Source organism: Solea senegalensis, unplaced genomic scaffold, assembly GCF_019176455.1.
Source record: "Solea senegalensis isolate Sse05_10M unplaced genomic scaffold, IFAPA_SoseM_1 scf7180000015688, whole genome shotgun sequence".
In the NCBI taxonomy this organism is placed as follows: domain Eukaryota; kingdom Metazoa; phylum Chordata; class Actinopteri; order Pleuronectiformes; family Soleidae; genus Solea; species Solea senegalensis.
The window spans coordinates 1-14,069 of NW_025321418.1; the positions used below are offsets into that span (position 1 = coordinate 1).

The 14,069-nt window shown below is 46.6% G+C and overlaps 1 protein-coding gene across 1 annotated transcript; it reads left to right on the plus strand.

The window, feature by feature from the left end:
* The first annotated feature begins 1,406 nt into the window (after positions 1 to 1,406).
* LOC122762449 (lethal(3)malignant brain tumor-like protein 4) lies at positions 1,407 to 11,843 on the plus strand. The gene is made up of 17 exons (XM_044017634.1): positions 1,407 to 1,813; positions 1,925 to 2,010; positions 4,924 to 5,025; positions 5,237 to 5,372; positions 5,465 to 5,556; positions 5,758 to 5,900; positions 6,322 to 6,398; positions 7,238 to 7,323; positions 7,470 to 7,580; positions 7,669 to 7,783; positions 7,920 to 8,019; positions 8,165 to 8,263; positions 8,335 to 8,412; positions 10,863 to 10,936; positions 11,026 to 11,186; positions 11,260 to 11,322; positions 11,415 to 11,843. Exons 1-17 carry the CDS (start codon positions 1,792 to 1,794, stop codon positions 11,841 to 11,843), a joined length of 1,974 nt encoding a protein of 657 aa, XP_043873569.1. The 5' UTR covers positions 1,407 to 1,791.
* Positions 11,844 to 14,069: the final 2,226 nt, after the last annotated feature.

The window sequence follows — 14,069 nt, forward strand, 5'->3', positions numbered from 1 at the left end:
GAGGGTCAGACAGGTGACACAGAGCCCCTCGGCCAATCGGAGGGTCAGACAGGTGACACAGAGCCCCTCGGCCAATCGGAGGGTCACAGGTGACACAGAGCCCGCCGCCAATCGGAGGGTCAGACAGGTGACACAGAGCCCTCGGCCAATCGAGGGTCAGACAGGACACAGAGCCCCTCGCCAATCAGAGGGCTCTCAGACAGGTGACACAGAGCCCGCTGCCAATCTCAGAGGGTCAGACAGATGATGTAAGAGCCCGTCAGCCAATCAGAGGGTCAGACAGGTGACACAGAGCTCCTCGCCAATCAGAGGGTCAGACAGGTGACGAGAGCCCATTGGCCAATCAGAGGGTCGCCGACTAAGAGCCTGTCGGCCACCTGAGGTCAGACAGTTGACACAGAGCCCGGCTGCCAATCAAAGGATCAGACAGATGACAAGAGCCACAGCCAATCATCAGAGGGTCAGACAGGTGACACAGAGCTTCCTCCTGCCAATCAGAGAGCCAGACAGGTGGACACAGGAGCCCGGCTGATCAGAGGGTCAGACAGATGACAAGAGCCCGTCGGCCAATCAGAGGGTCAGACAGGTGACACAGAGCCCGTCAGCCAATCAGAGCCCTGACTGAGTCCAGTATTTTGAATTGGGATGTTGTTTTTGATTCTCGCCTCTCAGTCGTTCACAGCTTTGTTGACGTTACCTGTGCTGCTGATGTTTATTTAGGAGGAATTTCTGATGCTGGAATATCATCATTTTTGTCAGGGCCCCGGTGTGGGTGAGATTGTGCAGATTATGGAGGTGTTGTGGTAATCCTGTGTTGTCGTCTGCAAACAGGAGGCGTTTCACTGTTGACTCAGGTGCTGCAGACTGTTCCACTGACTTTGACTTTTACATGATGTTGAAGAGGCTTGGCCTCAAGCTGCATCCTGTCTAACTATAGAAATGTGTATGAGTTGGAGACTCATTGTTTGTGTACATTGATTTGATTTTCTTTTGGTTTATTTGGTTGTTGATGGTCTGCTGTGCAGTTAGTTTCAGAAGTGTAGAAGTCTGTGGTTGATCAGAGGTTTTGAGGTTGCTGTAGTTCTGTAGATCTGAGGTGGAAGCAGCAGTGTGATCGGTGTGATCAGTGCTTGGTTCCAAATGTTTAAGACTTTTAATATTTAATCTAGGATGCCATCAGCACCACAGGCCTTCTTGCTTTTCGAGTTATTTTATGTTGGCCTGTAGTTCTTCAAGTGAAATTGGGAAGTCTAACTGGTTCTGGTGTTTATCTGAAGTGATTTACACATATATCTCCATTTTGGATGGGTTAGTCCTCTTGTCTCTCTCTCTCTCTCTCTCTCTCTCTCGCTTTCTCTCTCTGAGCGCACGCGCAGTGACGTGTCGTTACTTCCGCGTGCTGGAGCTGTCACCGCCTGACGCGGATCAACGCACACGGTAAGTTAGTGAATAAACTGCGGCTCCTCTGAGCCCGGACCTCGGCTCCTCTGAGCCCGGACCTCGGCTCCTCTGAGCGGCTCCTCTGTGGAGCTACAGCCGCTGTCAGGAGCTCGGAGCCCGGCAGAGAGAGCCAGAGAGAGCCGCGCTCAGATGTTTGTTGTTTCCTGGTTGAAGTTGCGTCAAGTGAGAGGAGAAAACACAACTTCCGGTCACATATTCACAATAAGAATTAACACACACACACACACACACGCAGAGCTACACGGTGTCATGTTTTTATATGAATCATCTGCTTAACTGTGTGTGCGTGCGCACCCTTCCTCTTCCTCTCTGAACAGAAAAAAAACAAAGATGAAGAACAAAGTCTCTCAAGGTAACAAAACTTTGAAGGTTCATTAATGCGGGAGCCTGGATGTTACCATGGTGACAACAATGTGTGTGTGTGTGTGTGTGTCTCTGTGTGTGTGTGTGTGTGTGTGTGTAGTCAGTGTAAAGAGACGCTTCTGGTCGTGGCATCAGTACCTGAAGGAACAGAAATGTGAAGCTGCTCCTGTGACACTGTTCACACAGGTAACACACACACACACACACACATAATACACTAACCTCTCTCTGGCCTGTCCCTCCTTTCAAGATTCAAGATTCAAAGTGTTTATTGTCATATGCACAGTAAAGAAACACATTTCCCTGTACAATGAAATTCTTACTTTGCTGTCCAATCCAAAAAATACCAGCAAAAAGTAAAGAAAGAAATAGTATTAAAAACAAAATAGTATATGAATATACATATAAGTAAAATAATAAAATATATATAAAAAAGAAAGAAATATGTATATTATTACATTACATGTCATTTAGCAGACGCTTTTATCCAAAGCGACTTACAAAAGTGCATTTAAACATTTGGGAACAAATAAGAGCTAGAAATAAGTAAGAGCTTCAAGTAGATCAAACTATGAAGTGCTAGTCATAAGTGCGATGTACAAGTTTTTTTTTTTTGTTTTTTTGTTGTCGTCTTAGTCGAGGTAGAGTCGGAAGAAATGTGTTTTTAGTCGGCGGCGGAAGATGTGGAGGCTTTCAGCTGTCCGGATGTCGATGTGGAGATCGTTCCACCATTTGGGAGCAAGGACAGTGAACAGTCTCGAGTTCTGCGAGTGCCTCTGCGATCCTCTCAGTGAGGGGGCAGCGAGCCGTTTTGTCGATGCAGAGCGGAGTGGGCGGGCTGGGGTGTAGGTTTTGATCATGTCCTGGATGTAGGCTGGACCGGATCCGTTTGTAGCATGGAACGCAAGCACTAGAGTCTTGAAGCGGATGCGAGCAGCTACAGGAAGCCAGTGAAGGGAGCGGAGGAGGGGTGTAGTGTGGGAGAATTTTGGTAAGTTGAAGACCAGTCGAGCTGCTGCATTCTGGATGAGTTGCAGAGGTCGTATGGCACACGCAGGAAGACCAGCCAGGAGGGAGTTGCAGTAATCCAAGCGTGAGATGACAAGAGCCTGGACCAGAACCTGTGCCGCCTTCTGGGTTAGAAGAGGCCGTATCCTTCGGATGTTGTGCAACATGTATCTGCAAGATAAAGTTAAAGTTAGTTTTTATTAATCCCCTTAGGGAAAGTATTCCTCTGCATTTTGACCCATCCTAGAATTAGGAGCAGTGGGCTGCCACACTGAGTGGCGCCCGGGGAGCATTGGGGGTTGGGTACCTTGCTCAGGGGTACCCCAGCCCTTTTTGGCCGGGTGGGGATTTGAACCGGCGACCCTCCGGTTACAAGTCAAGTTCCCTTTCCCCTAGCTGTTGCAGCAATGTTGGCAGTGAGGGAGAGATGGTCATCAAGGGTCACACCCAGGTTCCTTGCGGTATGAGACGGAGTTACCACAGAGTTGTCGAGGGTGATGGTTAGGTCTGTGGTGGGAGAGCTTTTTCCTGGGAGAAAAAGAAACTCAGTCTTGTCCAGATTGAGTTTCAGGTGATGGACAGACGTCCATTGAGAGACGTCGGTCAGACAAGCGGTGATCCGTTCTGCTACCTGTGTGTCGGAGCTGGGAAAAGAGAGAATGAGTTGGGTGTCATCGGCGTAGCTGTGATAGGAAAAACCATGAGAGCGAATAACCGAACCAAGAGAGTTGGTGTATAGAGAGAAGAGGAGAGGGCCCAAGACAGAACCCTGAGGGACCCCAGTAGATAGAGGACAGGGTTCCGACACGGATCCTCTCCAGGTTACTCTGTATGTTCGGTTTTGAAGATAGGACGAGAGTAGGGTAAGGGCAGAGCCTGAGACACCTAGTTCTTGAAGGGAGGAAGTAAGGTTCTGGTGGTTAACTGTGTCAAACACTGCAGAAAGGTCCAAGAGGATGAGCACAGAGGAGAGAGAGGCAGCCCTGACTCAGTGTGGAGTTGCTCAGTGACAGCAAGAAGTGCAGTTTCGGTCGAGTGACCTGCTTTAAAACCAGACTGAAGAGGATCAAGAAGGTTGTTCCGGTGAAGGTAGGAGGAGAGTTGATTAAAGATAGCGCGCTCCAGAGTTTTGGAGAGAAAAGGAAGAAGAGAGACAGGTCTGTAGTTATTTACTTCAGACGGGTCAAGGGTGGTTTTTTTAAGGAGGGGGGTCACTCTGGCCTCTTTAAGAGAGTCCGGAAAGCAACCAGATGATAGAGATGTGTTATATACATAAACAACATATATACAGAAGAACCCTAATAGTGCAAAGGTGCTGTGCTCAAGTAACAGGTGTAACGTGACAATGAAAAGTGTAGTCTGTTCGGCTTTTGACGATTCTGATGGCAGAGGGGTAGAAAGAGTTCTTAAAACGGGTCGTCCTGCATTTCACACTCCTGTACCTCCGTCCTGAGGGCAGGAGTGTAAACAGTCCATGTTGTGTGTGGGTGTTGTCCTTGATTGATGATGGTGGCAGCTCTTCTGTGGACTCTGCGGTGGTAGATGGCGTGCAGAGAGGACAGTGGAGACCTGCTGATCCTCTCAGCTGTCTGTACCACTCTCTGTTTGCGGTCCATGGCCGTACTGCTGCCGTACCACACGGTGATGCATTTGGTTCAAGAGCATATTATATTGACTTAAGAGCACTATTTATTGATTTAAGAGCATATTATAGTCTGTTACAACACAAAATTAAATTATAATAACCTGGGGGAGAAGGAGTCAAGGACCAGTGGTTTTCAAAGGAAAATCAGTTTTTTTTATTAACCTTCAGGATATTTAACAACACAAAAATGACACAGCTTCACGTAGCTGCAGTATATCACACAGCTCGCCACGGCTGTAAGGATAACCGGCTTCACACGAGAGAGAGAGAGAGAGAGCGTGGATCAGCTGATTAGCTGGGATTGAGAAAAACAACAGAGCAACAACACAACACACACAACATCTCCAGCCATAACACGCTCAAAAAAAGTGGATACAACAAAGCACAGTAAAATTACAGATCACGAAACTGTTTTTCGTTTAACAAACTCTCCCTCCCTCCCCCAGTTTCAGTTGTTTCCCAGTAGAAGATCAGGTTTTAAAGTTGGGATGAAGTTAGAGGGCATTGACCCTGCACCCGTCCATGTTCTGTGTTTTAACGTTGCTGAGGTAAGACATTCACACACACACACACACACACACACACACACACACACACCCACACACACACTTGTTTTATATCTTAGTAAAGGGTAAAGGACATTCCAGAACCCTGACCTAAACCCAATTCTAACCCTAATCCTAAAACCAGGTCTTAACCCTGAAAAAGCCCTTTGTGAGACAAAATGTCTTCAGTAAGACAGGTTTGTCTCTCTAACAGGTGATTGGTTATCGACTGCGTCTCCATATCGACGGATACTCAGAGTGCTATGACTTCTGGGTAAATGCTGACTCAGCAGATATTAGACCAGTGGGTTGGTGTAGAGACAACAACCACAAACTCCACCCACCTAAAGGTGAGCTTGTGTATTTCCACGCCCGTCACAGGTAACCACCTGACTGCTGTGACCTCACTGTGACATCACTGCTCCTGTCTGTCTCTCTGTAGGCCACAGTGAGACAGCCTTTGATTGGCAGGTCTACCTTCAGTCCACAGGATCTCATGCTGCTCCACCCACTCTGTTCACCTGTCACACTGCTGTCAGTATACACCTGCCTGTCTCTGTGTCCTGATTGTCTCTCTGTGACCTGTCTGTCTCTGTGTCCTGATTGTCTCTCTGTGACCTATCAGTCTCTGTGTCCTGATTGTCTCTGTGATCTGTCTGTCTCTGTGTCCTGATTGTCTCTCTGTGACCTGTCTGTCTCTGTGTCCTGATTGTCTCTGTGACTTGTCTGTCTCAGGAGTGTGGGTTTGAGGTGGGGATGAAGTTGGAGGCGGTTGACAGGAAGAATCCAGGACTTGTCTGCGTCGCTTCTGTCACTGACGTCATTGAAGATCGATTTCTTGTTCACTTTGACAACTGGGACGACACATACGACTACTGGTGAGAAAGACAGGTGTACCTCACCTACCTGTACCTCACCTACCTGCTCCTCACCTACCTGCTCCTCACCTACCTGTTCCTCACCTACCTGTACCTCACCTACCTCACCTACCTGTACCCTCACCTACCTGTACCTCACCTACCTGTACCTCACCTACCTCTCCCTCACCTACCTGTACCTCATACACACCTTATACTATTAACTGTGATAAACCACAAATATTTATAAAGATGAAGTTAGAGAAAATATTAAAAAAGCATATTATAAAATATTATTAAAAAAGCATATTTAAAGTGTCAATCACTGATCACCACGCACGCACTCACTCACTCACTCAGAGAGAACGCGAGAGACAGACAGGTTACACAGAGACAGGTTACAGGACTCACTGATGATTTACTGACTGATCTGATCTGTCAGGTGTTACAGTGACAGTCCATACATTCATCCTGTTGGCTGGTGTGAAGAACAGGGACGACCTTTGACCTCTCCACAGGGTAAGTGAACACACACACACACACACACACACACCATCGTTTCTCAATATCCATACTTACAAATAAAACATAGCAGCAGAGAATACATACGTTTTAAGATCATTTGAGGCGAGAAATTAGTCATTTAGAATTCAAACATGTGGTTTGCGTATTAAGATCTGACGTATTTATAGTTTGGCAACGACGCTGTCGGAGGTGATAAGCTCCGCCTCTGTGGACGCTCGGCACTCAGCAGCGTTACCTCGGCCTGTCCTGATCTGTCAGCACACGCTCGGTGTGATCCATAGATTTGTTGTTGACTTGTTATTTTGTTTTTAATGGAAACGTTTTGACCTGACAGTTTGAAGGTTTGTATATTATTAATGTTTTATTTATTTTAAATTCTTTGAATTTTAGATTTATATTAAAGTCCCATGGTCATTGTATCTGTATTTAAATATAATATGTACATAAATATATAGATATATACACACACACTACTCTACAACGCTGTAATATATCCACATTGTTCTGTATATTTTAATAGAAATAAATTAACAAACGAAGTTAAATATTGAAAATGTGAAAATAATAACTATATATCTGCAATTATTAAAAGTATTTCATATGTTCATTTATCAACACTGTAAGTGGTGCTAATGAGGCTTAAGCACTCGGCGCCACCTGCAATTCAAGCAGTAGAAAAAGAAAGTAGCCGCTGTTCTAACTGAAGAATCATACTTGTGTACTCTGTACGTGGCGAGTATGTACTCGGCAAGTACTTCTAAAGTATATACTTCCCAAGTACGCAAGTACATACTTGCGTACTTGAGTATTGAGAAAAGGCCTTTGTGTTACAGGTTATCCAAAGCCTGAGAACTTCCTGTGGGAGGAGTATCTGCAGGAAACTGGATCAACTGCTGCTCCCAGATCAGCCTTCAGACAGGTGTGTGTGTGTGTGTGTGTGTGTGTGTGTGTGTGTGCTGGTGTGTGTGTGCGTGTGTGTGTGTGTGTGTGTGTGCGTGTGTGTAGTAGTGCGTGTTGAGAGTAGTACAGTTATTCACAGGTGTGTTTTTGTTTCTGTCCAATCAGAGAGCTCCTCATGGTTTCCAGGTGAACCACAGGCTGGAGGTTGTCGACAGGAGGAACCCCATGTTGATCCGCGTTGCTTCAGTAACAGAAGCAGAGGATTTCAGATTGAAGGTGCTCTGTCTTTACCTGTCTGTCTCACTGTGCGTGTGACCTAATGTGATGACATCATCAGAGTTTGTGTGTGTGTGTGTGCGTGCAGGTTCACTTTGACGGCTGGTCATCACAGTTTGACGTGTGGTGTGACAGCGACCTCTGTGACCTTCACCCTGTCGGCTGGTGCCAACGCACCGGACACCCACTGGAGCCACCCCCAGGTCAGACCGACAGACGGGTCACAGAACGACAGACCAGTCAGAGAGACGGGTCACAGAACAACAGACCAGTCAGACAGACGGGTCACAGACAGTAGCTAACGTTGGTTGCTCTTCTTTTTGTGTGTGTGTGAGACAGGCCCCTCCCCCATCTCCTCCCCTTCTCAGGGTGTGTGTCCCACTCCAGGCTGTCGAGGAGTTGGACACATCAAAGGATCCAAATACACAGGACATCACAGGTACACACACGTGACCTCCAGTAACATGCTGGTGAATATGTAGTGGATTGATGTGGAGGGTCATGAGTCATGTTTTCTCTGATCCTTGTGTGTTGTCTCTCTCTCCATCGTCTCTTCCCGTCTCTCTCTCTCTCTCGTCGCTCAGTGCATTTGGTTGTCCATACTCGGACATTAACATGCGTAAAGAGGCGGTGCTTCCTGACCGTCTGGGAGGAGAGAGACTCCTCGTACCTGTCACCATGAGGTAACCAATGGCAACCATGGACATAACAGACGTGACATCAGTGACCTCTGACCCTGTGTGTTTGTGAGTAGGGCAGGTGTCCAGGAAGAGGGGGAGCCCAACGACGATTCTGTTCTGCTTCCACTGGGGAAAAGAAGACTGACAGACAGGTGAGAAACAGACTCAACTCAAACTCACGTTTAAAACATCTGAAGTTCTGATGAAGTTCTGCAGGATGACTCCCTCACAGTCACTGAGCTCCATGTATATGTCACTGGTATGTCTGACCATCAGGCAGTCAACATGAAACTCCCCCTGCCATCTCCCTAAACAAAACCAAAACGTACAATAACTGGACTCTCATGCACCATTGAAAAAACGGACAGTCTCCTTCTCCCGGTCTGCCCCATGGTACACAAAGGAGCTGAAGCAAATGAAAAGGTCAGGCCGGATGTTACGCTGGCTCGCTCCAGGACACGGCCTGACCTTTTCATTTGCTTCAGCGGTGCATAAGTTGGCCTACCGGGAACATCAAAGATCTTACGCTAAAGCCCTTTCCATGTCCAGGTCAGAACACTATTCCACAATCATCAACAATAACCCAGGTAACTCCAAGCAGCTCCTCTCTAGAGTAAATCACATTCTCAAACCTCAGATCACTCCATACACTCATACAGACAGTAACTGCAACAAGTTCCTTGAATTTTTCACCTCCAAAATTGACAATATCCGCTCATCTATCATACAAACGCATAGTCCCATTCAGGACATCCCAGCAACTTTTAGCACACAACATTTCTCACATTTCATCCCCACAACACAGCAGGAGGTCGAGAAGATCATCCGCAGATCCAAACCATCCACCTGCTCCCTTGATCCCCTCTCTTCTCCTCTGCTCAAAACACACAACCATTCCATTACCCCTCTTCTTTCTCTCCAAACAGCCAACGTTCCTCCCTCCCTCAAAACAGCTTTGATAAAACCTCTACTCCAACCAAACCAACCTTAGACCCATTTCAAATTTCCAAAATCCTAGAAAAAGTTGTTTCCATCCAGCTTCACAACCATCTCAAATCAAATTACCTCTATGAAAAATTCCAATCCGATTTCCGCCCATCCCACAGCACAGAAACAGCTCTCATCAGAGTCACCAGTGATCTGCTGATATCCTCTGACTCCGGTTCCACTCATACTTCTCGACCTCTCTGCTGCGTTCGACACCATTGACCACAACATCCTCCTCCACCGTCTCCAGCACTACATCGGCCTCTCTGACACTGCCCTTCACTGGTTCCACTCCTATCTCACTGACAGGGCCGAGCATGTGGTCCTGGGGGATGCTAAATCTCGCCCCCACACTGTCACCTGTGGGGTCCCCCAGGGCTCCGTGCTCGGTCCAACCCCCTTCACCATCTACATGCTTCCCCTCGGATGTGTCGTCAGTAAGCATGGAATTAACTTCCGCTGCTATGCTGACGACACATAACTCTACCTTAAGGTCTCCCCCTCTGGGTCCCCCTCTGCCACTGTTGCTCGTCTCGGCTCCTGTCTGGAGGAGATAAACACATGGATGAGTCAAAACTTCCTGCAGCTGAATGGCTCAAAAACAGAAGCCATCCAAATCGGTGCTCCTCACCAACTCCGTTCTTCCCCCATAACCTCAGTTTCACCTTTAGGCCACAACATTCCCAAGGAGAACGGCTCAAGAACATGGGGGCAGAGCTTTTGAAGCTGCCGCTCCCCGTCTGTGGAATGCCCTTCCTGACCACCTCAGGGCTCCACAGATGGAGGATGCTTTTAAAAAAAGAACTCAAAAGCTACCTTTTTAGAAAAGCATATAGCTAATTTTTGTTATCTTGTTTTTACTCTGTAGCACTTTGAGATTTGTTGTTCAAATGTAAAGTGCAATACAAATATAATCTATCATTATTATTATTATTATTACTATTATTATAAAGACACATAAAACAAACACACGCGAGTCAATCTGAACCTGTTGTTAAAATTATAATCAATAATAATACCTTTGCTTTATAAAGTGCCTTTCACCCAAGGTTGCTGTACAAGAAAAAACCACAGGATGAAGATAATGTGAAGCAAGTGAATGGAGAGACTTGTAACAGAGTAGGAGAAGCTGATGATCTGGATCTTAACAGGGAGATGTTTCAGTATGTGGTGATGTGTTGCCAAGGTTTGGTCCGAGTGAGAGTTCTGGATGTCCAAACAGAACTGGGTTGCATTAGTCCAGGTGTGATGTGATGAAAGTGTGAATCAGGGAGGGTCTGTCGGAGTCACCAGACATTTTTGAGATGGAAAAAATATATTTAGTGACTGATTTGATGTGTGTGTCAAATGATGGAGTGGAGTCCATGACACTGATACCAAGCCCAGCTGACTGGTGAAAAGGGGCGTCGACCCTGGACTGATCACAGTCCATCACAGGGTCACACACACACACAACCATTCAGACTCTCACCTACAGCAATCTGATCTAATCCTCTAATCTGACAGACAGCTGAGAGAAAGACAGAATACTGAGATCATAAAGAGGAAGACAAGTGTGTGCGTGTGTTTGTGTGTCTCCACCATTCTCCTATCTCTCTTTTGGCTCCACCCCCAGACTGTCTCACACAACCAAATTATTGCGTGTGAAACCAGAAGAGGAGGAGCTTCATTTGACAGCTCCAGGACCAGGTACAGCACATCAACTCTAGAGTCTCCATTGTCTCTGACTTGGCTTTCCTCTGATCTGTCTGTCTCTCTGACTTGTCTGTCTCTCTCAGAGTCCAGTCTTCATGCTGCTCTTCACCAGTCTGTCTTCCTGTCAGCCATGTCAGCTCAGCCCGGTCGTGACCTGTCTCTCTGCTGGGAACAACATCGTAAGCTGCTTCCAGGGGTCGCTAGAGTCCACGCCACCGCTGTCCAACACTGGAGCGTCCAACAGGTCTCTCTCTGACCTGTCTCTCTCTGTCTGTATCTGACCTGTCTGTCTCTCTGACCTGTCTGCCTCTCTGCAGGTGTCAGATTTCGTGGAGTCACTTCCTGGTTGTGAAGGGCAGGCGTCTCTGTTCAGAGACGAGGTGAGACATCCAATCAGCTGCTGTAGAATTGATGACATCACAGTGAACCTGGTGTGATCTGATTGATTAGTGACTGTATCTCTGCCTTTTAGCAAATTGATGGGCGGGCCTTCCTCCTGCTGACACAGAGTGACATGATCAGGATCATGTCAATCAAACTTGGCCCCGCCCTCAAGATTTACAACTCCATCCTCATGTTCAAACACGGCAACATCAAGATCCAATCACAAACCGAGGACACGATCCAATCACACGCCGAGGACACGATCCAATCACGAGGACACGATCCAATCACACGATCAATCGTGGGACACGATCCAATCACACACTTGTGTTTAGACACCCCCGAGGGAATTTGTGATGTTACAACAAAGATCTCAGGTCTCTTCAGGTCTCTTCAGGTTTCTTCAGGTCTCTTCAGGTTTCTTCAGGTTTCTTCAGGTCTCTTCAGGTCACTTCAGGTCACTTCAGGTCTCTTCAGGTCTCATTTTTTGATATCTACTTCAGGCTCCACCTCCTGAGGGGTGTGTATTTATAGTGCTAGATCTGGTGTAGGGAGGCGGAGCCTAACAAAGATCAGTTAAACAGAGAACGTCAGTGGCAACGAACGAAGGTTGACATGAAAGCGAAAAAAATAATTGAGAAATTTCAGTACAGTTACAGCAACAACACAAAGATGATGATGATGATGATGGCGCTAACCCATCAGACTGTTTCATAGAGATAGTAGAGATGAAGAGGAGAGAACAGGCAGAGTCAGGACTGATGATCGACAGGAGGCGCAGGAGCTGCTGAGATTTTGGATTAGAAATGAGCATATAATCCAGGAACAACTCAGGTTGAATGGTTTGGTGCAGCGCAGGGACTGTAGTAGCTCAGTGCTTGAGTGAGTCTGTTTCAGCAGCATGTGAGTGTGTGAAATGAAACATGACATTATGTCATTTAGCAGACGCTTCGATCCAAAGCATCTTACAAGGGAATTGAGTACAACCTGCCATGTGACCATGATGTCTGCAAACGGGGCACCGGTCTTAAAGGCCACATAGACCTGAAGCTCCAGTTAATGCTGCTGTTGTGTGTGTATCTGCGTCACAACCTCGTTTATGAAACCCTAAAGTTTCAGAACAAACACTTCAGCCACTGCTGAAAAAATAGGCTTTTATTGTTTTCCTGGGCTCTGCAAAGTGGAAAGGCACTTCCGTTTGGTCATGACGTCATCAGTAAACCCGGACAACAGATGTAAAATAGCCATTTTGGCTAATTCTGGCACATTTACATTGTATGTTTATTAATGTGCACTGTCCATGTCAAATAAACCATAAATAAACCTCTCCACTCCTCTCACCACTGTAGCTCCTGGTGCGGGCACATCCGGTTGCGTACATTCAACCGCAGAAGAAGAAGAACTACTCTGCTTGTAGCTGCTGAGATGCAGAGCATCCACCGTGCCAGAGGGGGGAGCTGTGTATCTGAGAGCTGACGTGCTAATGACGTCACTTCCAGGTACCTGACCAATCACAGGACAGTGGGAAAGCTCTCGTTGGCTGGCCAATCACAACACAGTCCGCGTTCTGGGGGTGTGGTTTTGGTCTGAAACAGCGCTGCTGACGAGAGCGTCAGTGAGGAGATATTTCAATCAGCTCGTTTGCAGCGACAGAGGATTTTGACCATGAAAACAAGTTGCCATCTGGATTTAACAAAGCAAATAGGTAAGGGGTTGCTGCAGTTGGTCAGGTCTAGGTTCAGCAACATTATGTGCCCAAAGAATGAGGTCAGCTGACTACCTATAATGAATGACCACATTATTCCATCAATGCATTTTTTTTCTTCCCTGATGACATGGGCATATTTCAAGATGACAATGCCAGGATTCATCAGGCTTAAATTGTGAAAGAGTGGTTCAGGGAGCATGAGACATCATTTTCACACATGGATTGGCCACCACAGAGTCCAGACCTTATCCCCATGAGAATTGAGAAGCTTGTGATGTGGGATGTGCTGGAGAAGGCTTTGCTCAGTGAAATCAATGCAACACTGGACGGAAATAAATCTTGTGATATTGCAGTAGCTTATGGAAACAATGCCAGAGTGAATGAGTGCCGTAATCAAAGCTAAAGGCGGTCCAACCATGTGACCCTTTTTTTTTAGGTGGTGACTTCTTTTTGGCCAGGCAGTGTAGTAACTTGTTTTCATGGTCAAAATCCTCCGTCGCTGCAAACGAGCAGATCAAAATATCTCCTCACTGACGGCAGTGGCAGGCAGTGTATATGTAGACCTCCATAACTAACATATATGTGCGATACCAGCATCCATGTCACAGTTAATCACTGAGCTGCCCCACCCACCCAAAACTGTAGCGTAAAGCAGGTTGGAGTGGTCATCAAGAAAAGCACTATTTTACCTAAAATTCTAAGAAAGCATGTTGAAGATGGAGGAAAAGACCACAGAGAAGGTCCATGAGGACCATGAAGGCGCCCCCTGGAGGGAGCAGGTGTAAGATGGTAGAGTTATTAACATTTCAGGTGTAGGCTTAGAAAACACAGTGTCTGAGCTCTCTGAACTTATTCTGTGACATCATCTAAAAGGTGGGGGTGGGACTTGTGTTTGCAGTTTTTTGTTCTGTACTTTGTTTCTATATAGTTCTATTTTAAGTGTTTCTACATAAATCTATATCTATATATCTATAATATATATATTATATATTTGTATCTCCGCCTCTGTGATGACACAGTGAAGGGCGGGGCAGG